Genomic DNA, 25861 nt, shown 5'->3' on the forward strand with positions numbered 1-25861 from the left:
GTGTACAGTATATGTGTTTAAGAGTAGATATATGTCATATATGACCATCTAGCCTCATTCAATGCCAAACACACACCCATTATCCACATCTCACACACACACACACACAAACAAACACAAAAACACACATTCTTCAACCTGCTTTTATCCCCTTGTGTTGTTTTTGTTTTGTGTTGTTTTGTTTGTTATATATGTCCCTGCACATGTCTTCACTTGTTTTGTAATCACTATATAACACAATATATATATATAATTGTTTTACTTCTGTACAGCCCTTTGTAGGCGGATGTTTCAGGCGTCCAGTAGTTGCTTTCAGTCCAAAATGTTGGAAGCGTAGCTCTACTGCTGGGCGCTGATGTTGCAATGGAACAAACAATTGACTTTCACTTCTTGACAATATACGTTCTTTGGCCCAAACTGTAATCCAGGGAACACCAAGAGGACCATGGGGTGAAAGGCATGGGGGAGAATAAATTAAATAGGGTGTGTATATGTTGCTATATAAATTATACAACAAAATATTTCTAATGTGAGTTTCTTTTGGTGTCTATATTCATGGAATGGTGGTTGATCGATACTATAAATATTGCTTGAGAGCCCTTAAATTAAAATTTGTGTAGGTCTTGTTAAGCTTAGTCTTAATGTGTTTTAAAGCTGCAGCGGGTAGGATTGGAGCAAATATGATTTTTTTTAAAAAGGTCACTATATCCTGACAGTAGTGCCTGAGATAAGTAATCTGAAAAAAATCATGTGCCTCTGTGTCCTCCGGTGCTCCTAATGGCATCTGCAAGATTTCACAGACTGGAGGAAAACAACCAATCAGAGCCGAGGTGGAGCCAGCCGTCTCTGAGCAGCTGTCAATCACTCGCAAACTCCGATCAAACGGTCAAACTAGGCAGCGCTGATCAAATATATATATTCTGTTACTGTTATGACTATTTCTCACCTCAAATGTTTTCAGAATCATCTTGTAGCGTACTGTTTATTTGTAAAATGAGAAAGTTTGTGACCCGGCAGCCATGTTGAGATCAGTTGAGGAAATATCAAGCACCGCCCACCAGCCGGAGCAAACAGGACTGTACCACTTTACCTGAACATCTAAAATGAGTAGCTAATATGTACATCTGTAGTTACAGATATTTTCATACCTGCATAAGAGAGTGGAGCATTGTGTTTATGTCCAAATACTGTCTTGCTGATGTGTATATTTAAACTTTAACTTGTCTAATAGAGCAGTCATGGTGTGTATGTGTGTTAATGAAATGCAATAAACAATGAAAACATTCTGTTTGGTGCCACAAAATAATAATAAAAAAACATAAATTGGAAAGGGAATACAAACACAAAATAAGTTTTCTATCTTTATTTACAGCATATTAGATGTACAAAACCATAAAAATATACATACACGTGTCATCTAAGACAGGTGAATAGCTTGATTCTATTTTACAGGACTTTTCTTTTCATGTACTCTGAACAGTTGTCTTTGGTTGCTAGTAAACAATACAAAATATATTGGTGCATACTGGTGTCATGTTTTCAGAACATCAAATACATGAGCCACCAGCAATTGCAGCAATGATACACTGTCAAAAATGTACGTAGTTACTACAATACATTAGCGCTTCACCTAAAACTTTTTACATCATATACAAAACATTCATCAGAATAATTGCTTTTGTGGTGCCACTACTTCTTCAGTAGTGCTAATGTTCCCGAGAAAACATTTGTGCTATATTTGTTTCTGACATTTAGCGGTATTTCTGTCAATTAAGCTCTACCTTTGAAAGTAGCCTATGTTAAAACTAGATACACACTCTATATACAGCATCACTGACATTCAGTATAGTATATCTGTTTAGCTACAGCATTTGTTTTTAATCAGCGATGCTTTCAGCAGATCTGTCTCATTATGTTGGCATGTGCAGCATTAAATCCTGAGGCGGTGACTTTAAAATATAAAGTCATCACAATTCTTCTTTTGCTAATAAAAAGACGTTTCCAAATTTCCAAACAGAGTGATCCAGATCCCCGTTTGAGGATGGCCATGTGGGGCTCCACTCTGTAACACTTTATCACTGATCATTTCTCCCTCTTAAAGCTCCACTTTCTCTTCAGGATCAGTTTTATCAAGTGTGTAGTCCACTCTAGTGTCGCTCCATGTGTGAAAACAGATAACTACAGGATATTCTTAAAAGGGGGCAGTGGATAAAACAAGATACTGTGGTCAATATCTTATCTAAGTTTTTCATGACATGTCCAGAAACTGCCCATCCTAAGGGCGAAGGAATCTCAGGACTTTGGAGCGCAGGAAGCGGATGAAGGATTTAGGGAACATTTCTCTTGATTCTTGGGCCGTGTAGTTGAAGAAGTTCTGCGGGTGAGCCAGCACATCAAACAATGCCCTCATGAGTTTCTTGTCCTGATGAGAAAATGTGTTGCATTAATGGAAAGCAAAAACAGCTCATGATAAAGTGAAGCAGCAGCCTGTATTTCCACAAGTCTCCTACAGAGGGCGCTACTTGCTCACTGGACCTCAGTACAGAATAAACAGCATTCACACAATAAACAGAAACACAAATCAACGATCGGAGAATACTACTGATCTGAATAATCAGTGGTGGAAGAAGATAATGTACAGTGAGCCAGTCATTGTTTTGACATAAACCCCAACAGGGCGATGAAAGACCCTGTACCACATTATGTCACAACAATGACCTGCCAGCTGTACAGTATCCCGCTTATTACACGGCTACTGACTTTAAGTTGAAGTAGGCAAGATTGGAGCAAATATGATTAAAAAAAGTTATTTTTATAAAACGGTCGCTATATCGTGACAGTAGTACATGAAACAGGTAACCTGAAAAAAATCATGTGCCTCTGTGTCCTGAAGTCTCCCGTCAAAGGCTAGATTTTCTAAAGCCTGAAAACAGAGCCATGAGGAGGTGCAGAAGTTTAGTTTTCTCTCTGAATACTTGTATTACAATGTGCTTAAAGGTTATTATGGAATTTTTGTCCAATGATGCCAAAAATATACTGCCTACTGCCACTTAAGAAATCAATAATGTGACAAAAAAACGGTCCGCCGGAGTCCGACATCAGAACTGTTCCCATAGCAACGATCTGTTATACATAGCAACGGTTTGCTATAAAGAAATAACAGACCGTAGAATGCCGTGATTGACCAATCAGAATAGTGTACTCAACAAATCTGTGTAATAAGTAAAAGTAACGATACCAGAGTAAAAATATTCAAAGTTCTGAGTTCAAAAATTCTTCTTGAGTAAAAGTACTAGAGTATTACGAGCAAAATGTACTTAAAGTAGCAAAAGGTAAAAGTCCTCAATATGCAAAATGGCCTCTGTCAGAGTGTTTAATTATGGAAACTTCAAGGTCCTGAAAGATGACATATATTTTTTTATCTATGTATACAAGATAATAAGTTATCGTGTGAGAATGTGACTACAGCTGTAAAATAAATGTAGTGAAGTAAAAAAGTACATTAGTTCCCTCTGAGATGTAGTGGAGTAGACATATAAAGTAGCATAAAATGGAAATACTAAGGTAAAGTACAAGTACCTCAAAATTTTACTAATTTATAATGTAATAATAATAACGTAATATATTTACTGTATCAAATCATAAAATGACCATGGTGTCTCAGAGATTAAGGAAACATGCTAAATTGAAATACTGGCTTGCAGTGCTACATACTGGCTGTATGTTCTACTTTGAAATTTCTATTACAGTCCCGAATGTTTGTTTTTGTTTTGGCCAGTGTGATCCCGTCCACGGCCCATTTCGACCCCGTTGCCATACATGAAACAAACTGGCACGCAAACACAGCCCTCTGCAGCCATGGAAGCAAGCAGACAAACTGGATCAACAGAGATAATGTTCACACACTAACTGCTATCACTCACACCAGAGGATTGGACTGCCACCGCTCCAATGTTTTATATTTGGACGGTTGTTACCCATTCTAAAACGCAACTTGCCAGTGCTACATATTGTTCCTTGAAATATTTTCATAAACATATTGATTTGTACAATTTAAAGACAAATATTAATTGCAATTAATATGTTCTATTTATAGAGAATAACAGGTGCAAAACAGATGCCAAATTATCCATGAAACACTGAAATACACAACTATAAGTACTCCTTGTTCAACACGTGTACCTACATACCTTGAGAATTTCCTGGTGATTTTCTGAAGCGTATAATCTTCCATCTCTGACGATGTCTTCTATCAATTCTTGGTAGTCCTCTGAAACAGTTCATAAATAGCTCATTGATGCAACCAATCAAATCTAATTTGACAACACACTGAGGTAGCAGCCAAACATCACATTTTTTCTTACCATCATATGTCACATACGGGACCTGGAAGCCTTTCCCACTGTTTCCCTCGTTGGACCTGAACTGTATCCAGAGCCTCTTGGAGCGGGAGGTGAAAGCGATGGGACGTTCGTACGTCTGACACGTCTCGTAGGTTGTCACAGAGTTGGACAGAGCTGTGAAATGAGGATTTGAGCACACAGGAAGGCATCTATAATTAGCTCACTACTACCATTTTGGCCATGTTGATAATACAACGCTAAAATAACCTCTAACTATGAACCCTAGAGTAATAGTTAACCTCTTGGCGGTGCAGTTTTTGCTAATTAATACACTCACACAAACAGTTCAAACTTACAGCTCTTTCTCATTACTAAGAAGTCTCCGCACTCGTCCTCAATAGGCAGGAAGATTTCTGGAACGACGATAAGGATCCTGCGTTTGGGCGGTGGGTTGATGGTCCAGGTGCACTCCACATTGGCTGGGTAGTTCCCCGGGTAGTTGGGGGACTCGATGAAGCCAGTAAAATCTCCCAGCTCTCCTCCACAATGTCGGTCTGTAAAGTGACATAGATGTGTCAAATTGTTTGTTTTTTTTTGTTCTTGGCGCAGCAAACTGAATTATCTGGAACTGAATCCCAAATTTAATTTTCTATGTGTACAGGTTTCAGAGGAATTACTGCATGCTGGGGTTATTTTAGTAAACTAAAACTGAAACTAAAAAAAAAATAAGCAGTGAAAAAATATTTTTAGTAAACTGAAACTAAATAAAAACAATATCTTTAAAGAAAAACTAAAACTGAACTGAAATGATAATTCTTGGTTAAAAACCCCCAGAATAAAATAAAAATGAACGTAAATTCATTTCAGTTTAAGTTTTTTTAGCTATAAGATATCACAACCGAAAAAAGAAGACGGCATGAATTCCCGTCAACTCTCGTGACATTGAACCACAGAAACTGAACGGACCTGACCTTACAGAAGACGGCGCTATGCCACAATTGCTTAAGATTAAACAATAAACATTAAGGCCATTCCTCCGAGGTTCTCCAACCATGTATTTTGTATGTAACCTTTATATAGTTACATACTTCTGAGACATTATAGCTGTCCCTAACAAAAATTAAAACTACTGTACAACTAAAACTATAGATAAATAAAAAATAAAAATAAAAAACTCTGATTAAATATATAAAAACTAAAACTAAACCTTTCTGAGAAACTGAAACTAAACTAAAACTAGCAAACGTACTCTGAAAACTAACTAAAATAAAATAAAAGTCAAAACTAAAATCAAATCAAAAATAATTGACCATTCAAAACCATTATAACCTTGCTGTGTACAGACATACATACTTTTACATTGCATGATGTTGGTGGAGCCATCGAAGTCGGTGGTGGTATTTCCAGGGCAGGCGCTGCAGTAGTTCTGCCCAAACTCTCCCTGATACGTGCCCGTGGGACAGCGGATGCAGCGGTGTGTGCTGGTGTTGTAGTGATGTCCTGGAGAGCATTGGACTGCAGGAGCCAATGACAGTGATGAAGGGCTGTTAGTTGATATAACACTCCCAATATTCATTGTTAGATTAAATGTTTGCATCTCTATTATGGGTGTTTTAATGATTACATATTAATCAATGGGTTTAGAAAATCTTCTGCAATGTTGTGCTCAGAAAAGCTATTCAAAACCAATGAGTTTATACATAAAAATAACTTTTCTCCTAGTTTCTGAAAGGTTGACATCTAGGAGGTGCACAGCTTTAAACTGACTCAAGCGCCTAAATGTACAGACAATACAACAGCTGCAGAGGGCGACAGAGTTCCTGCTAAGAGCTCCATAGACCAACCACATGCTACTGTTGTGATGTCAAGTGAAAAAAAGTCTGTTTTTGTTTTTTAATCAAACAACCACAGATGTTTCATTTTATCTGATAAGTTTGACAGGTTTTCATAAACTTCCTCAGCTCCAAAATAACCATCTAATTCCTCCATTTATGTTAAAACATGAGACACTTAACTAAACTGGAATTATTAGTGTTTTTACCCTGAATCAACAACAACAACACAGAAGACTGACGCACCTTTAGTCTCGCACTCCTGAAAGGTAAAAGCACCACTGCGCTTGGTGACCAGATTCCCTCCACAAGGGAAGCAGGTGGTGCGTCCCACTTCTGGCTGGTACGTTCCCAGTGGACAGGGCAGGCAGGGGGGGAAGCCGTCATGAGAGTACTGACCGGGCGAACACTGACCTGAACACACACAAGCATTGGGTCAAGTGTGAACTGTTAGACACAGCAACTTTTAGAGCTGCACCACTTGGATTAGTTTGATTTCAAGTGTTTTCTTTGCTATTTTTCATGTGAAATATTCTATAGAGTGGTACAAGGATTACATATTTTTGTAGGCCAACCAGGAAGTTAGCATCGTCATGGTTCCCTCTACAAAATGCCAATGTTTTTTTTTCCATTGGGTTTTGGATTATTGCAGAAAATAAGCTCTGTGACAAACAAATGTTTTTGGTAGATGCACGTTTTGTTCAGCAAGATAATCTTCACAAATGAACACCACTTTTATGATTTTTGAAGTGTAAAAAGCTAATGTTAGGCTGTAAACGAACTACACCACGGTTGCATGAGCACGAGTATAAACAATGAGGCTGTAAAGGCGGATGAGTCGGCGTGATGATGCTCTCATTTAGCCACTTGTTAGCAACTGTCTTTTTTAAGACATAATAGCTTCAAAATTCACAAGTTGGGTATTTATTGACGGATTTTGTATCATAGAACAAAACGTTAAAATCTCTTCAGCTTGTGTTAACCACAGACCTTATTTCAGGCATCTAACTAAAAACCTATTCAAAAAACCCATTGACTTCCAGACGAGGGAACCAGAAGTGCTAAAATGCTAACTCATTTCTGGGTTTTAGGACTCATTCCTGCAGCACTCTGTTAAGATAAGATATAGCAAAGCTTAAGCAAATGTTAATGGAAAGATGCCATGTTTTATCTGCAGTGCACAGTGTAACTCCACAGTGTGTAACTCCAGGGTGCCTAATACAAACTGAGAGCCAGTGGGAGTTTGCTGATAGCTTTTTGTTGTTTAGTCTGACGGAGGAGATGGGATCTGGGATTCAGCCACAAAGTGACTCCGATAACAGCACAGGAGGAGACCAAAACATGGTGGCTCCTTCTGCTATTATTCAGGACTGAAAGAAGAGTTCACCTTTTGAATTCAAATACATCTTCAACATCTAAAGCTCATGCTTCTTTGGCTTTACACAAAGCTGAACATCTGCCGGGGAGAGATCTTTATCGAGGCACCATCGCTTCCTGTGTGGCTCATATTCACAAAACAGTTAACAACATTTTGTGTCCTTCTGCGCCTTTATTGCTTTTTGTTCTAGATTTGACATCATATTTCCCTTTGGCTTACGCATTTTCAGATCTTTTTGTTTTATTGTACAAACTGTTTTTTTACGCGCCGCACTATTTAAACTATTGTCATTACCAACAGGATGAACATCTAAAAGGCAAATTTGAAGATTTCTTTTTCTTATATTAACCATGAAAGAAAATCTTTCTATAATCTACAGTATTTAGGAATAGTTAGACATTTTGAGAAATGTGCTGATGCACTTTTTTGTGCATTTCTTAGATGAGAAGATTGATGCTACTCTCATGTTTGTACGGTAAATATGAGGCTCTCTCTCACTTTTTACTTTTGTTTCTCTAATGTCAGTGTCTGTCTGTTCTGGATCCCTCCTCTGATTTTTCGGGAAGGTTTTCCTTATCTAAAGATAGAGGGTGTGCTGTACAGATTGTAAAACCCTTTTGAGGCGCATTTGTGATTTTGAGTTACATAAATAAAAATGGACTTGACTGTCTTACCTCCACACTCTGACAGGTTCCGAGCGCCAACCACCTTGGAGGCTTCTCGTCCTTCAGGTCCAGGACAGACCTCACAGGACATCTGCGCCTCCTCATCCTGATACGTTCCAGCTGGACACAACAAACACCTTCCCTGATCCCCGTCGTAGTAGCTCCCAACACTGCAGCTCACTAACACACAGGTGGGGGAATGACAACAAGATAGATTAAAGGTTATTCATTCAACGATTTACTTTTAGCAAGACTCACACACACATGTGCAGCCCTGACTATACACATACAGGCCAGCCATGTTTCTCAAAGGAGCTGCCAAGCTTGTGGTTGTTGGTCACATCGCTTAGAGCTGATCGTTTTGTCTCAGTGCTAAACATATGTATTATTCCCTCAAAGACAAAACCAAGTTGAAACAAATGCAATTACTCAAGCCGCTGAAATCAAACATTTTCCTCACAAACTGAACACAAACACTTAAGACACCCAAAACAGACTGATGTGCCTGAAGTGTAATTTGCACCAATTTAGCAGACAGATCAGTGTCAGGAAGGGAGATAGACAATGTGAAACGCAGACATGAAACAACAAATATAGCAGTATGCCCCGTGGCTACACATAATCAAACAGCCCTAACCGCTCTGTAGATTTACACCATAAATACAGCGGTTCAATTGCATGACAAGACCATTAAAGTAAAGTAACCCAGACTTCACACTTGAGCCGCCTGTAATCAAACAGGACCATGTACATACTTGAAACGTATAAACACAGTGAAGTACATCCTTCACACATCAAAAGGCTTCGTCTGATCAATTTATCAATCTGTTGACAGATTGAAGAGTCTTACTTGCACGGCAATGAACATTACACAAGTAAGTATCACTGACCTTGGTGCAGTTTAGCAGAGCGTACACCAGTTTACTGGAGTTTTAAATGCTGCAACTGGTTTAAATAAAAGTGTAAGGGCACTCAATAGGGTACCTCCTAAAAAATCACTTCTGTTTAATGATTTATCAATCATTTATCTGAATGTTTATGACAACTTAGGGCTGTCCTCAACCAAAGAAATTCTTAGTCGACTAACACTAACATATACAATTTTGTCGACTAACCGATTCATTGATTTAATCGACAAAGAATCACAAAAAGAACAACTTTAAATCCTGTGTTAACCAGAGATGTGCTCATAAGCTTCTTGGAAATAAGTCATTCAGCATGAAAAAGCATAAAAAACGACTAATTGACTAAAGAAATCTTAGTCGACTAAGACCAAAACTACCGATTTGTCGACTCAACTAAGAGGGGGAAGCCCTACAAGTAACTACTCACACACATCACGTGCGCTGATGCATTATAATAAGCACCGACAAACTTTTACACTCCACTCACTCGCTCACTCACTCATAAACTCCTTTAAAAATGTAGGACTAGTAACCAGGACTACAACCTTTGATAGACAACTAGTCATAAATATGACAAGATACAATGATTGTTGTGTTCTGCATAACGTATAGCAAAATTGTTAAATCATTGATCGTGTAAACCGTAGATCTCTCATACTGGTTTTAGGTTATAGCTGAATGGAATTAATGTAGTTATTGTACTTAAATGTTCTTAGCAAAGGAGTAAAGGCATGTTAATAATCCAATTTTTATAAAATACAGAAAATTGTCATAGACAAAACTAACTTTACAAGGTCCTCAAAGGACTTATATGTTTATTAGTTATGTTTGTCAGTTTGTGTAGTCTGATTTTTGTCATTAAATATTAGGGGTGGGAATCACCAGATGCCCCACGATACGATACTATCACGATACTAAAGTCACGATACAATCTTATTGCGATTTTAAACATTTTCGAAATGCTGAGTATTGTGATATATTGCGATTTATTACCCTTTCTCAACTGCAGCTGCTCGTCAACATCTGTTTTATCTAATAAGATACTGTTTTCACTCTGTTCATCTCAGAGTTTTCATTCACATATCTTGAGGTCAGAGGTCAAGGGACCCCTTTGAAAATGGCCATGCCAGTTTTTCCTTGCCAAAATTTAGCGCAACTTTGGAGCGTTATTTAGTGTTTTTCTAAACATAAGATCAATACTTAATGTCTGTGTATCGATACAATATTGCCATGTAAAATATTATTTTATATTATTATTATATATAAAATATATTTTTAGAGTGTAAGGCTTGGTACTAAAAAAAGAGTTTAGCTCATTACTCATGTTAAATGTAGTCTTATTACATACGTTGTCATAAATTTCCACATTCAAATCAGGAGAGAACGTAAATGTTTATATAAGCTAAAAGTTAAAGGATCAAAATGAATGATATAATCAAGGTATGTATTAACAATTATGGAAAACAAAAATCAGTTTTGGGTCCATTTCAATTCAAGATTTGATAATAAAAGTAATAAATGTTGCTTTTAATTGGTAACAGCAGCGTAACTACGAAGTAAAATAAATGTCTGCATCTTTCACATTAGTTTAGATGCAATTCAAAACACACACACACACACACACACACACACACACACACACACACACACACACACACACATACTGTTAACACATTTATAGGGACACACACATGTGTACAAAAACCCAGCATTAAGCTGTTAAAATGCTTTTGCAAACCAAAATAATACAGCCAGACAAAACCACTGAGACAAAAGAGCACCAACCCTCTCCACAGCTGCCTTTGTGCCCCACATCTGACATCGTCCTAATACTTGATACGACATGGCTGTGCATCGGGGAGGAACTTTTAATACCACCATAAGCACCCTCGCCTCTTTTAAAAGCAAACACGGGAGCAAATCAAAGCGAGTATTTCCCTCTTATCTCACTAAAGTGCAAAGGCTTGATTAAAGGGACCAAAGCGCCGTTTTGCTTTGGTTCCTCCCATTCAGAGTGATGCCTGTAATTAATTTGGGAATTACTGCGTCTGTCTGATGGTCTTAAGAACTTGACTTGAAAACTGGAGCTGATCTCACACAAGAATAAATCAATTAAATCCCAGGCCTTTAGCACTATATGTGCCTCAGTCGTAGCCTCTAAGCCGCCTGTAAGCAGAAAAACCACCATCTCTAAAAGCTAGACACACAAAAGCTTTAACGTAGATCCATTATACGTGGCTCAGCAAATTGTTAGATTTTCCTCTAAAGAGAGAAAATGTAATTCTCTCAAGAGCAGTTCATTTTTTGAAGCCTATTGTTTATTCTGAAAGACCATGAGGAGCCATAATTGCATTGTCCTCTAACAGCTTTTATTTGACAGAGGGAAGCAGTGAGAGAAGAGAGAGAGTGAGAGTGAAAGAGAGAAAAAACCTTGAAGCCTTTCAAATGCAAAGAACGCTTCTATAGAGTCCTCGAATTGATGGCCCCAAAGAGGTTTAAAAGACCTTTCACCTCTATTCAAGTCCCCAGTCTTTGCCTACTTGATGACATAGGAAAACACTACGGTATCACAGTGGTAAGGAGCTGAACCCAATAAAAGGGGTCAGGTTTCTGAATCCCCCCATTCTGCTTGGCCCAATCGCTGCTCGCGCCCATCAAGCGGAGGCCCAAACAACTGATGCTAATTGATTCCCATGGTGTGGCTGAAGTCAATTCTCTTTAGCAGTTTAGTGGCTGGGGGTCATGCAAAGTGGCCCCAGTTGGGGGGCAGGGGGGCGCAGCACTCAAACTGCCAGCTTGAATCAACAGCACTTCCTAAACATCTTCAATGTTAAAACAAACACGCAAACAAGTCAAATAGACTTGGACGCGCACCATTCACATCGTCGTTGATCTGTTCGCACTTGTTTTCATATAAATATTTATTCTGGTGCTGTTGACTGTTATCAACAGTACTAATAAACACCTGAACAACAAAATATTTATATAATTAATAACTAACTAAGTCATGCTTTTTATTTAAACATAAACAACATCCTGGATTATAAACCGATGGAGTAACCAAAACGAATCAGTGGAGAAATGCTTTGCACGGGGGTGAAAGCATATTTTCTCCAAATGCACAGGAGGCTGTGTTGTCATCTCTCCGAGGCAGTGAGAACAAGTCTCAAATGGGGTTTTCAATGGAGTGGGCAAACTGAAAAGGACTAAACTGCACTCCGAGCTAAGCCAGAGCGGGAGGTGGGGGAGGAGGGGAAAAATATAGCTCCTTTAAAGAGCTGGAGGTTAAGAAGAATGCCTTTCAGCCCCCCCTTCCTCCTCTCCCAAATTACATGTCTACACCCCTGCCATGGCCAATAGACTGCTTAATGTTGACCTGAAAGCATAGCGGGGGAGTTAAGGAATCAAGATACTTAAGACCTGCGTTACTGAAAGATGGAAATAATGAACAGGAGCAGTTTAGGTTTAAATCATGTCAGCACAGCTCGACAGCAGAGGGAACTTTGATGTTTATGTAGGGGCCCAAAAAATATGGTGTTACAGGGATATATATGCAACATAAAGCTGATGAAATTAAAGGATAGTTGCAGTTTCGGACAAGTTTTAGTCTACAGTTAATGTGCAAAGACTTCCCCTAAACAGAAACCTTAAACACACTAAAAGAGTTGTGTGAGGTTTACTAAAGATCTGGCCCTTCATCAGATTCAAACATCTTCGACATTGGCGGTGCATATATCGAACAAAGCGCATACCATTTGAGTAAATATTTAGACATATCAACAGAAGAAAGGCACTGGTTTCCTCTCGCTGATATAAAGGCGGCGTGCAGCAAACTTACTGTGAGGCCCGAAACTAGGGGCGCACGGTCCCAACAGCCAGAGAAAACACATGCCAGCGTTCAGCTCTGACAGTGTGCGGTCTTATTTAATGAACATTTTCTCCATCGCAGGTTGTATATAAAAACCCGACCGAGAGGCAACAGCCACCAGGAGACCTGCCATCGGCCCTCATGTTACACTCTTATCCCGGGGAGATGCTGGAAGATCTCACAGCTTGGAGGGCCAACAACAGTCTCTCTGTTCTTACAGGCGAGCTCGCTCTCCCCTCCAACTAGCTCATTACAGCATGTCTGCAAACCAAATATGGCACTCATCTGGCCAACACCTGCTCCAAATCCAATCATTAAACCAGCTTGTCTAAATATATCTCACTGGCATGGACCATTTCAGTTGCTTTAAGACATGACTATGAGTCTACTGTGTGTTTAGGGCCTAGTCAGAGACATGGCTGCCTTGTGTTAGGTGTAACAAAAGTGGTTGGATCTGCGCTCTCGAGAGATGAAAAGTGATGCCTGGTTGAAGGGTGCATGTCCTGACCTTTATGATTCCTGTTAGGGATGCACCGATCCAACTTTTTCAGTCCTGATACCGATAGCGATACCTGGGCTTTGGGTATTGGCCGATACCGAGTACCGATTACCGATACCGGTGTTTAATTAATGAGCTGTATGTCTCACTGTGTGGAAGTGACTGGGATCATTATTTTATGTGTACGACAACACCAGGCTTGACTTACTCATTGCGTTCCTAACTTTGTAAAACAAAATGTGACCAATAAATATATAGATATGAATTTATTTAATTGTTATTTATTATTAAAATAATAAATCGTTCACCAGCAACTTGGTAATAAATCTTCAAAAATTAACAGGAATTTAATTTCAAGTGTAATCCTTTTTAATGCAGCAACAAATTGGTCAGAACTTAAACAGGAATTCAAATGTCAGTATATATACTGTATATAGTATATAAACATAGAATTTAATCGAACAGACCGGCCCCATCACTGATATCTGATCCAGATATTTGAGTCAGTATCAGCCTGATATCCGATCCGGTTAACGGTGCATCCCTAATTCCTGTGTTGAATAACAAGTAAATACAAAAACCAAACTCACCACACTTCCTGCCCACCAGCACCTGTCCCGTCGCACAGTGTCCGGGCAGTTCTGCCGGCTTGCCCAGACTCTTGGCGAGCTCGTAGTCGGACCCGGCAAAGTGGAGGTGGAACTGTTCTCGGTTGATGGACTTCCTCAAGGTCCTGATGGTCTTCCTGAGCCTCTTCTCTGAGCGCCGGCGCACACAGTTCAGGTCACAGCTCTCTGCTGAGAGAAGCATTTGATACCGCGACTGTTTCCACAGCTTAATGTCATCTCCCACACCTGTCGTAAGTTGTACATTCATGCGTGGATGCTCGCATGCTTGCCTACACATTTACACAAATGCACCAGAGGAAAAGCAATCCAGGCCAACACTTAATAAAGAACTCAAGGAAATAAACCACATCGAGTCCCAACCTAGAGCCCACCACCGTAGCCAAGTCAAAACAGGAGATACTTTAACAGTTTGGTTTGTTTAGTGACGAACAGACAGCAGCGAAAGAAAGATGGAGAACAAGAAGCAGAGGTCGCAGGCAGGCAGAGGGGAAGCGCAGAGAGACCAACCTGTTACCTCCTCTAGGTTCACATCCAGCTCAAACTCAGCTGTTATCGATGAGCCGTCCTCCTCGCCGGCTTTCCTGCCGTGGCGGTTGCGCGTTCGCTGCCCGGACGAGGTGCAGCGCAGGCTCACATAGCTGAACTGGACGTTTTCAGTGAAGAAGAACCTGCTATCTGTGGACACGGGAGACAACCACCCCCCAACGACCACGCCACAGCAGACACACACACACACACACACACACACACACACACACAATCGCACAATTGTTAAAGAAAATCATTGACAGTATTACACAGATTTAAAAGAGTCAAATTATGCCATTAATTTTTTGTCGTGTAGACCGGAAAGCTGAGAAAAAGGATGAGATGTCACAGTGACCATTTCCTTTATTTGAAACAATTATGTGCCCTTTCAGTGACTATGAGAGATGTAAAAGACCATGCCGAAACCCTTTGGAGAAGCAAAATAATCCTACAATCGGAAACCCATTTGATTGATGGCTAGGTCAGACCCAACTGAAAGGCATGCTATGGCTAATTACATCCTCCCCTGTCACCGCCAGACAAAGTGCTGCACTGAGACATTCAAGACACTCAAAACCACATCACTTTCACCACAAATTTCTTTCACATTTGCCTTTGGTTTTTGGTTTACTTTGAAGCAGCCTTCAGGTCTGCTTTATCTTCTAAAGAGTGTGGCTTTAGATGCTGGCAGCTCTTGGTAAACCCTAAATGTTTTTTAACCAGTAACATGAAGGAGCTGTAATTTTAATCCTGGTTTATCTGTGATCTAAGTCTTGTGTTTGGACGCATTGTTGTGTTTGTTGTGTGGCAACCTCTGTACCTGAGTGTGCTGAGTTTAAGCTCTCCTTGAGCTTCTCCTGACTTCGTTTTAAGTTGCATTTTGCGGTGCCGGACTTGAAAGTGGCTGTGGTCTTAATGCGTGGGACGCTGGCCATTTCTGGACCTGCAGGACAGAGGAACAGAAATATATCAACGGTAAACAAGGGAGTTGTTCCTGAGTTACTGTTTTGTGTGGCAGAGCGGAAAGACAGATGTAAATCTGTGATGTTTTGTACTTGCCTAAGCAGTGCGAGCCACTGTTGTTCCTTTGTGCGTCAGCCAAGCAGGGCAGAGGCATTCCACAGGTCACCGTGTAGGAATCCTCCGTCCCTGAAAAACACACAAGAGGCCGTGACACGCAGACCAACGCAGACAAAAGTTAAGGCCACGAAAGCCAAGTCAGAGAGAGCAAACAGGCAGCGTGTAGGAACACGAAGAGCCGCTCTGCAGACTGATGTTGACAACTAGATCTAGAACAGCTCGATTTACTGACTAACACAGGTGTGCACTTGAGTCATATTCAAGTCACAATTTTGATGACTTTAGACTCCACTTGACAAAATAAAAAAAAACTTGCAACTCTCTTGTACTTTAACACCAGTGACTCAGAACTTCCCTTGGACTTGAGCCTTTTGACTTGAAAAAAATACTTGATACCTTCCCACAAGACCAAAGATTTAAAAGTATGTTATTTAATCAAATCACCACAAATCAATTCATTTGATGAATCAACCAACGTTAACGCTACTCATTCCCAGCAAGTCGACACTTAATTCCCCAGATGCACTTTGTTTGAACCAATCCGACAGCATCTAATCAAGATGCAGGAGAGAACCATGAAGAAATAACGTTACGTTGCTGAGTTTAGTCAGAAAAAAATGGTTGTTTGCATACAAAAACTATACGGTGGTCAACAAAAAACTAACTGCAGTATGCAAAACATGCGGGTCGAAATTACAGACGGAGACGCAAATGGCATTACATTTGGTGAAGAGCGCATTGTGACTTGTTTAGGACTCAAAACTCAAAGTATAGGACTGGGGACTTAAGTGCAAAGACTTGTGAGTTACAAAACAATGACTCGGTCCCACCTCTTCTGGCTAATTCGGCTGCATCACTTTTTTAAAACATAGCTGCATCAGGTGATACCTCACCTGTACTGTGCCATGCTGTTGGGTCTTATCATACCAAAAAAACCTAATGGTGCACCTGACTGAGGTGTGTCAGGTCGTATTAACTGGTTGGATCAAACATGTCGTAGACGTCACTGTTCTTACTATTCACTATACTTATAAGAACCTCATTGTTTGCTATGCTCTATCAGAGCTCTATTGAAGTCAACACCTGTTTTATCTAATGAGAATCAGTTTTCACTCTGTTCTTCTCAGAGTTTTCATTCACATATATTGAGGTCAGAGGTCAAGGGACCCCTTTGAAAATGGCCGTGCCAGCTTTTCCTTGCCAAAATGTATTGTAACTTCTGATTATTTAGCATTCTTCCTGACAAACTAACATGACATGGTTGATACCAATTGATTCCTTAGGTTTTCTAGTTTCATATGATACCAGCATCTTCATTCTAGCTTTAAGACTGAGCCCGCTACAACATCTGAAAGACAGAACAGCGGCCGGTTTGTTAATAGGTAATAGATTATATAATAAAAGATTAATACTTGATATCAGAGTATCGATACGATATTGCCACGCAAAATATTTTGATATTATGCTGTGTCGATTTCTTCCCCCACCCCTTCCTTTTAGGTTGCTACAGCACAGCAGCAACTTAAAATATGTTTTGTGGAGGACAGATTAAGACTGTTAAACCTCTCGAAGGCTTTCAATTTAAAACGTTGTGTTGAGAAAGCCATAAAAGTTAGCCTCCGAGGGCTAAATTGTTGCTCAATCAAAGTTGGTCTAAATCTAGATTTGGACATTTTCCTGCACTGTTAACTTGCACAATCTCTACATTTGTGTTTGAAACATTGCAAGAGTGAAACTGACTTCATTGTAGGAACATATGCAGGAGTGTAACAAAGCTGACAGTGACTCCTTTGTTATGCAAGAGCTAGTGTATGTACAGTAGTTTTGCAGGTCAGCTTTGGTTCATGAGAAGAAAACACTCAAAAAGAAGATGGATCTGCAGGTGAAGTTGACAATAAGGCACAGGTGTGTAAACCTTGTACCAAAACGGTTCCTCTGCAGAACTTGGCCTGAGTAAATATAGTTAGTGCTGCACTCATTGAACAGCAGGTAAACAGGTAAATCATTTTATGTTGAGATCTGGCTCAACCAACTCACCACTGCTGATATGAACTTGAGACTGGCATGTCAGGAAGCAGCGGTCCCCTCCCTCCAGCTTACTACAGTTCAAGGTGGGTTTAGAGGGGGGTTTAGCAGGTGGGAAACCCTCAGCCTCTAGATGGAAATCACAACAAAACTCCAAGGTAAAAAAAGAAAACACTTTTGATTGTAACAAGGAGGAAGAGGCACAGAAAGTCCAACATCCTGACAGCACCAACAGCATCGTAGCATTTTGGATGTTTTACTCAAAGCACAAGAAAACCAAGTGACAGAGAATTAAAGAGAAAAAAGAGAGCAGAATTCAAAGTATCTCCTGTTTTTGTCCCCCCATGTTTGAGTCCAAAATGTGACAACAGCACTCAACAGATGTGCCTCTCATATAGGAAGAGGCACTGGCTTACCAATGCAGTCCTTTTTGTTCCAGTGTAGCTTATAGCCAGGATGGCAAAAGCATTCAAATCCACCCAAGGTGTTCTCACAGCCCTGATCACAACCGCCATTGTTCACACTGCATTCATTTATATCTGAGAGGAAAAAGGAAAATCATTACTATAATTACAGGGTCCATTTTCCCAACACATCAATGAGCACTTTTGTACGCATTTCTCAATTGAGCACCTTGTGTGTTACGCTCAAGTTGTTATGTGTAGCTCCCTCTACCCAGTGCAGACTCACCTCCGCAGTGGGCCAGCCCATACATGGTGTAGCCTTTGTTGCACAGACACTGAAAACCACCGGGGGAGTTCACACACGTGTGATCACATGTCCGCTCAAAAAAACACTCATCTATATCTGTAATCAAAATCAGGCAGGTGACATAATAGCAGGGCAGTCAGTTGCAATCTCCATCAGGAGGGATTTCCCACCCACAGACACATACATTTGCATTTGATCCTGAATTTTCACACTCAGTTAAAGGTGATGTGTACAGTATGCTATGTCAGGTAAAATAACATTGGATTTTGATAGTTATTCCTGTAAAAAGAAGACTGGGTTTCAAGGAGACACCTTCAATTTAATTGTAGTCGCATTAAGTCAGCATCATTAAAAGGTATAGACCCTGATCCAAGGGTTAAAAAAAGCATAAAACAAACCTATATTCTGATGAGTCCAAAAACAAACTGCAAAAACGCAAAATCTTACCAAGTATATTTGTCTAATTACTAGTAAAAATATCTCATTATACTTAATATAAGACACAATCGCCTAACAATTAACACTTACGTGAGCTCTAGGGACTTGTTTTTAGACATCTTGGATAGCTTGTTAAGTGAAAAAAATACTATTTTTGAGCATTACAGGCTTATTATGACATACAACATTACCTAATACTAGTGAGATATACAGCAGCTCAAAACGAGTTATTCCAGCTAATTTCAAGATCTCCCTCTTGAAAGGCCTAAATATTAATTATTTGAATAAATAAAAATATAATTTCAAGAAATCTTACAAGCAAATTTCACTTGTACCATTGGCAGATTGTTGTACTTATTACAAGCAACACCTTGTATTCATTGTTTTTTACTTACTTTTGAAGTGGCCTTTTTCAGATTTTTTTTATCTACAACCTTAACTCTTCAATTATGCATGTGACTATTCCTTCATTTATGTGGTCACAAAATTACAGGTCAAGTCTTTTAGAAAGGATGTAAAAAAGGATGTGCACAGATGCTATGGAAATGTCTGCTAGTGTTGTCACATCCCACTCCCTCTTGTCTCATTTATGAAAGTCTCATTTTGCCCCAGTCTTTGTCAACAGTCCAGAGTTTGAATAAAACTATTCAGGAGCCATTCCTACCTTGACAAGAGCGTTCATCTGTCAGCAGCTTGAAGCCTTTTCTGCAGTTGCACTCGAAGCTGCCGATGGTGTTCCTGCAGAAGTGTTCGCAGCCGCCGTTGTGAGGCTCACACTCGTCAATATCTGTGGGGAAAAAAGTGACATCCTGACATCCCAAACAAATCCACTAAATCACTAAATCAGTGTCTCAACAGGCCGCTCCTCTCTGTAAAGATGTTCTTTTGTGGACTGGCAGTCTGACCTTTGCAGGTTTTTCCATCCGGCTGTAGGGTGAAGCCGATTGGGCAGCTGCAGCGCACGCCTGTGGATGTGTCTTTACAGGTGCAGTCACACCCCCCATTGTTCACCGCACAGGTTTCTGAAATTACGACACACAATGTGAATGGATGTGAATGACCTTCCTACAAAAATGCTATGTTACGTCCTCAATGTCAGATACTAGATCATTTGTAAAACAGAACCTTGATTGTCGGAAAATTGTGCTCTAAAAATACCTGGAGTCAATGTAATATTACAGATATACTGTTTCTTCCATAGAGTTTGAGTTATTGTCTAAATTGCTTTGAACACTTGAGGCCACGACAAACATTTAATTCCTATACAGTTAGGGCTGCACAATTGATCAAATATTAATCGTGATCACAATTTCAGCTTCTCACAGTTAAATGAACATGATTGACCGCAATATTGACGATCATAGAAAACTCCGCTCCACATCAAATCAAGCGTTATGTAAACTAACAGCCAGCCAGCAGGGGACGATCGAGGGGATAGTGTGAATAAGGACCAGTTATATTTTGATGCAAAGATTTGCAAGTTAGCAGTGATGTAGCACAACATAGAAGTGAAAGCAGTGCACTGTTTATTTAAATGTGAAAGTGCCATAAAAATATGTTGTCCTTAAAATCAATGAATTATTGTGATAAATAATTGTGATTATCATTTTGGCCATAATCGTGCAGCCCTATATACAGTATTTAATATTGATTTAAACATTTATATATGCTGATGGGAACAGACAAATGAGGCTCTAATGCATGGTTTGTATGGTGCACAGTTGTGTGTTTGAATTTAGAGTACATCCATACACTGGTTAGGTTCATGTTAACATCTTGGCGCAACATGTTTTATTTATAACACAGCACAAGACTTCCAGAGCGCACATGCTAGCCATGTTCTTGGTAAAGTGCCAACGTTATAATGTTTTACATGTATCGAGTGACCCAAAATCACACAACTGATAAATACTAACTATACAAGAAAAGATTCACACGCTGCCCTTCCCAAATGGAAGGAAAACGTGAAATGTACCACACTGTCACAAATGCATATTTTTCAGGGGGGAAGCTGGGGGCGAGAAAGCGAGTGCGTAGTCATTTCACAGTTTGCTCAAAAGACTGAGGAATGCATCGGTTTACTAGACATTAGTCCTCTCCCCTGTTTGACACCCCGGAGTGGTTCCTGGCAGCTCAACATGGCATTCAGGTAGAAACACACATTCTAGCCGTTAGCCTCTGAATGAAGGAGAGTAGTTGTTACCCATTAACAGTCTTCGTTTGACCCGTTTGTCCACCTCAGTGAAGGATGTGGCGTTGTGGTCTGCAGACTCGGTGGTGGCTTCATCTCGCTCTGACACAGAAAAAACAATAATTAATAAGAGTAAGAATTGGTACATACATTCCTAAATAAAACACAAGCACAGTTACTTTTATATTGACTTCAGCTCTGGGTCACCTTTCAGTAACCAGATGCATGTTTACACTCAAGACATTCAGCTTGCATTGGCTTGGTGTGCGTCAGATAACACACCAGATCAGTAAAGTGAATCAGTGATATGCCTGGACCTCACACACACTGCTGCTGCTGCTGGAAGGAGAGATACTACTCAATATCTGACGGCTGATCCTTATCCCTCATAAACCATTGTGTGGAAAAATGCACACTGACTAACAGGAGAACTGGCAGAGAGAGATGTTCCCAGTTACTGTGTTTTCTTTCACTCATCAAGATAGCCTCCGCATTACTAAAGAAACAAAGTCCAACACACTGCAAGCTGCTCCTGCAATGTGAAATTACAATAAGGAAAATAAATGTTATCAGACATACAAACCTAAAACATGAATCATACCTCTCTGTTTACATATACTGAATGTAAAAACAACCGCTACAATGTTGTAAACATAAGTTTGCTCAAACCCAGGAAAATACTCTTACCGAGTTCCTCCAGAGATTTCAACCACATCTCGCGGTCTTGCTCAGAACTCCATCCACTGAGGAAGACCGTGAGATGGGGAAAAAAGTTGGACAGTGGGTTTAAACACTATTGCTTCCAATGTCAAGAATGAACTTTCCCACACATCCAAGTTTTTCACGGCTGCACCATTACATCAAATTGAAATGTTCTAGATGCCCAAAAGTGATCTTTGGAAATTTTTGGATCCCTTTAGAATTTGCAATAAAGTTGCTGGGTTTGAACAATGTTTGGCTGTGTAGCATGACTATGAAATGACTGAGCTGCTGGCAGGTCAGTTGGATTAAAAGACAATAGATGGTTGCACCCATCAGAGGATTAAGATATGCTTTTTAAGGGAGAGTTTTAAAAAATACCACAGAACATGTTAAAGATGTGTATTAGTGCACAATAGGGCTGCAACTAACGATTATTTTCATTGTTGATTAATCTGTTGATTATTTTCTTGATTAATCGATTAGTTGTTTGTGAAAAATGGTGAAAATGGTGAAAAATGTCGATCAGTGTTTTCCAAAGCCCAAGATGACGTCGATTAATTTAATAGTTGACAACTAATTGATTAATTGTTGTAGCACTATAAGCTTTTTAAGGAAGAGTTTTACAAAATGCCACAGAAAATGAGTCTGAGTGTACAAACAGTGTGCTTACCTACACACGACCTCTTGTCGGGCTGCAGGGTGTACCTGACGTGACACCTGCATATGGGGCCGTTCTCTGTGTCCTCGCAGGTGTGCTGGCAGCCTCCGTTGCCATGGTGACAAGTTACTGCAGGGCCAACAACATGCAACAATTTAGACATATTAACAGTGCAACATTTGAAGCCAACTGTAGGCGTGTACTAGTGTGAAGTTAGCTTCATGCTGTTGAGCACGTACAGATGCAGCCTCTCTGGTTCCTCGCCAGCTCGAACCCTGGACGACACTCGCAGGCAACGCCCCCTTTGGGTGTCTCTTTGCAGATGTGGGCGCAGCCGTGCTCCTTATTCATACAGTTGAGGCCCTCTGGGATAAAAAGAGGGAGAGAGGTACACAATGAAACTCTCCTACAGTGACTGACCGGCTACACACAAAAGGCACACATACTGAGAGATTAGTCTGGCATCCTCAAAGACACTGATTGTTCTCACGCCTTAAAAAACATCACCCACTGCGTTATTTTTTTTAGCACTTCTAAAAAGTCTGTAAGCAGAGGAAAAGTTTCTCAAAAGTATGCAAACTCTACAACAAACTAAATAATGCGTTGAGCTGAAAAATGAGATGAGATGAATCACCATTTATATAGATAGGTCACAGCTGAGTGGACAGGTCCACAGGGTTTAAAAGGGTTGTCAAGACCCGATGGAGTGGAAAGCACTTGCATTTAAGTTGACTTCAGTCAAGAAGACAAAACAAAAGGCACTTCAGACTAATCTGTGACACAGGCCACATAGACCCGAGTGTTGCAGTTATTAACTTATTTTGTTCTCCGGGACACAGAGATCCTTTTTCCCACAGCATGTTGCTGCTGCACATAAAAGCTCAGTGACGGGAGCCAGCTTGAACCTGTCACCCCTCATTGTGCCGTCAATCTCGGATTTCTATCTGAATATTGGAGAGTTTGCAACATTAAGTCTGTCTTTTTCACGGTATAATACAATTAGCGGATACAAGCATCCACAAACACACAAATTCAAAACCTCTTTTATGAATGAACTGTTAAATCTTTCACTTCCTCCAGACATTTTAAACTGCACTTAAATTTGTGGCAGTGAGACTAAATATCTTCAATAATTCTGAGTTGTGCTTCAGGTGCAGCACATCTGTGTTGTCAGACAAACAGTTGTCCACTCACCCACAGAGCGGTGGATGCATGTGTGCTGGTTGTCGCTGAGGAAGAAGCCCTCTTTGCAGCGGCATTCGTAGCTGCCCATGGTGTTGACACAAGTGTGTTGGCACCCACCGTTGTTGAACTTGCATTCATCCACATCTACAGGACAGTGGATTGATAACATTAGTTAACCGTGTTTACAAGACTCTGGAAAAGTATTTGCTATATTCACAAATCAGTTTTTTAACTCATATGAATCAAATATGGCAGTTTTGTCCAAACATTGCAGATGAAAATAAAGCTTTTTCAAATCAAGTTTCATAAATATTTATAAATCACTGCATGAACAAAAACAAAACTGTTTGTATTAGGCAACATTTTAAAGGTTTACCAAAGAGGGCTCAAGAAAAGCAGTCCGAGTGTGAGAAACTTCACATACAGCCCACACAAACATGAACTCTTCACCATCGGAGCTGATGATTCAAGTTCTCCGTCTATCACAAAAGGTTATTTACTCAGTGGTTTAAAGCTGATCTTACCTAGACAGTTATGTCCGTCATGTGCCAAATTGAATCCGTCATAACAAGTGCAGCGATAATTGCCTGGTATATTGTTGCACTCGTGTACACAGCCACCATTGTACTCCAAGTCGCATTCATCAACATCTGAGAAGTAAACACCACAGAAATTAATGTTCACCTACTGATCAAAATGTTAAAATACAAAAAAAATAGTTTTTGAAGAGTAAGAACAAGAACTTTAGTGCAATAGGGGATGTATAGTGTCTATCTTAAAGAAATATAGGAAGAATAAATGAGTACAGATATGGGAATTCAGAAATTATGCCAGAATACATTAAAGAACACTATGAGATTTCCAAACATATAGTTAGAATTACAGAGATATAATCAGTCCAAAAGGCATTAAAACGTGTGCCTAAACATCCAAACTCTGTGATCACACTTTGTTTTCCAATGTGAATCAAACTGCTCAACAAAAAAAACACACACACATTACCTTCGCAGTGTTTTCCATCTCCTTTAAAGCCTGCTTTACACGTGCACTTGTACGAGCCTTGGGTAGTCTGACAAATAGCATCAATGTGACAGCCATCACTTCCCTCTGCACATGGATCTGCTGAAATGCATATGGGGTCTCATGATTACCAAAAACACATTCAAGTAGTCTAATAAGTCAAATAGTATGACATTTAAGATTTGTGGGAATATACTAAGGTAAGAAGAGCAAGAAAACTTTAAAACATAAACCTAATAATAATAGTAACTTACATCAGGCGATTTGAAAAATCATGTAAGCACTCACCTTAAAATTAATAAGTTATATAAAAAACAATCAGATTCAGAATCAGAATCGTGTTTATTGCCAGGTGTAAGAGGTATACACTAGGAATTTGCTTTGGTTTTGTTGGTGCAAATAAGCAGTATAATAACAAAAGAATAGATAAAAACGTTAGACTAAAATAAGATTTAAAAAAATTATATTCTACCAATATACAATATTAGCTATAAACAACAATAAACATGATATAAACAGAAAACTTGCTGAAAACTGGATTTTCAAACGTATGTATACTGGGAGAACATACAGTATATTCCCACAGTCATTTATATATAGCCACACATTTAGAAACTAAAGGAAATTGTAAAAATCCCCACTGGGGAAACAACAAGAGCGCACTCCTTAAAGCGTGCGTAAAGTAGCACTCTGCACCACTGGAAAACACAACACACACATGCACACACACTCTCACTACAGTCCCACCTCGGTTCTCTGCAAGCACTGCGCTTTGGCGACTATTTAACAAGAGCAAAAACAAACAAAAGTCCCTTGCAGCCCAAATAGCTCCCATGGTGATATGATCCAAGTTTAGAGGTCTTCTCAAAAGGACGCGTACGCACTGAAGTGGTGACCGAGCGTCCGCCTCATTTTCATCCTAGCCTGTCAATCTGCCTCACAAGAGAGAGGGGCTTTAGACAAGAGAAAGGAGTGAGAGAGTGAGTGTGTGTGTGTGTGTTTGTGTGTGTGTGTGTTTGAGAGAGCGAGAATGAGAGCGTGCGTGCGCGTACATGTGAAGGAGAGCTGCGTCAAGTCAGTCGGAGAGCTAGTGGAAGACCGGAAGTGTGGAGGCTTTGCGTAAAACGTTACAAACGTCTGTGCGCTAATTTGCTCTTATTTTGAAAAGCCATGACCGGAAGTCGCTTTTGTAAACCTGATGTGA

The 25861-nt window shown here is 39.9% G+C and overlaps 1 protein-coding gene across 4 annotated transcripts; it reads right to left on the bottom strand.

The window, feature by feature from the left end:
* Positions 1-1348: 1348 nt before the first annotated feature.
* Positions 1349-25732, bottom strand: scube2 (signal peptide, CUB domain, EGF-like 2). 4 transcript variants are annotated; one of them, XM_074616980.1, is made up of 23 exons: positions 25405-25732; positions 24640-24759; positions 24162-24287; positions 23647-23781; positions 22692-22817; positions 22465-22581; positions 21105-21194; positions 19807-19923; positions 19566-19688; positions 18443-18559; positions 18169-18291; positions 17765-17881; positions 15707-15796; positions 15468-15590; positions 14627-14794; positions 14081-14284; positions 8228-8398; positions 6422-6589; positions 5697-5858; positions 4700-4897; positions 4365-4517; positions 4191-4270; positions 1349-2422 (listed from the first exon to the last, which is right to left on the bottom strand). In XM_074616980.1, the coding sequence occupies exons 1-23, from the start codon at positions 25490-25492 to the stop codon at positions 2276-2278; spliced, it is 3063 nt and encodes a 1020-aa protein (XP_074473081.1). In that variant the 5' UTR covers positions 25493-25732; the 3' UTR covers positions 1349-2275. The 4 variants fall into 4 exon arrangements, with proteins under 4 accessions (XP_074473081.1, XP_074473074.1, XP_074473066.1 ...); XM_074616973.1 differs by having other exon boundaries at positions 14081-14287; positions 24640-24756; positions 25405-25730; XM_074616965.1 differs by having other exon boundaries at positions 14081-14287; positions 25405-25730.
* Between the last annotated feature and the right edge of the window lie 129 nt (positions 25733-25861).

Source organism: Sebastes fasciatus, chromosome 2 (genome assembly GCF_043250625.1).
Source record: "Sebastes fasciatus isolate fSebFas1 chromosome 2, fSebFas1.pri, whole genome shotgun sequence".
Classification (NCBI taxonomy): domain Eukaryota; kingdom Metazoa; phylum Chordata; class Actinopteri; order Perciformes; family Sebastidae; genus Sebastes; species Sebastes fasciatus.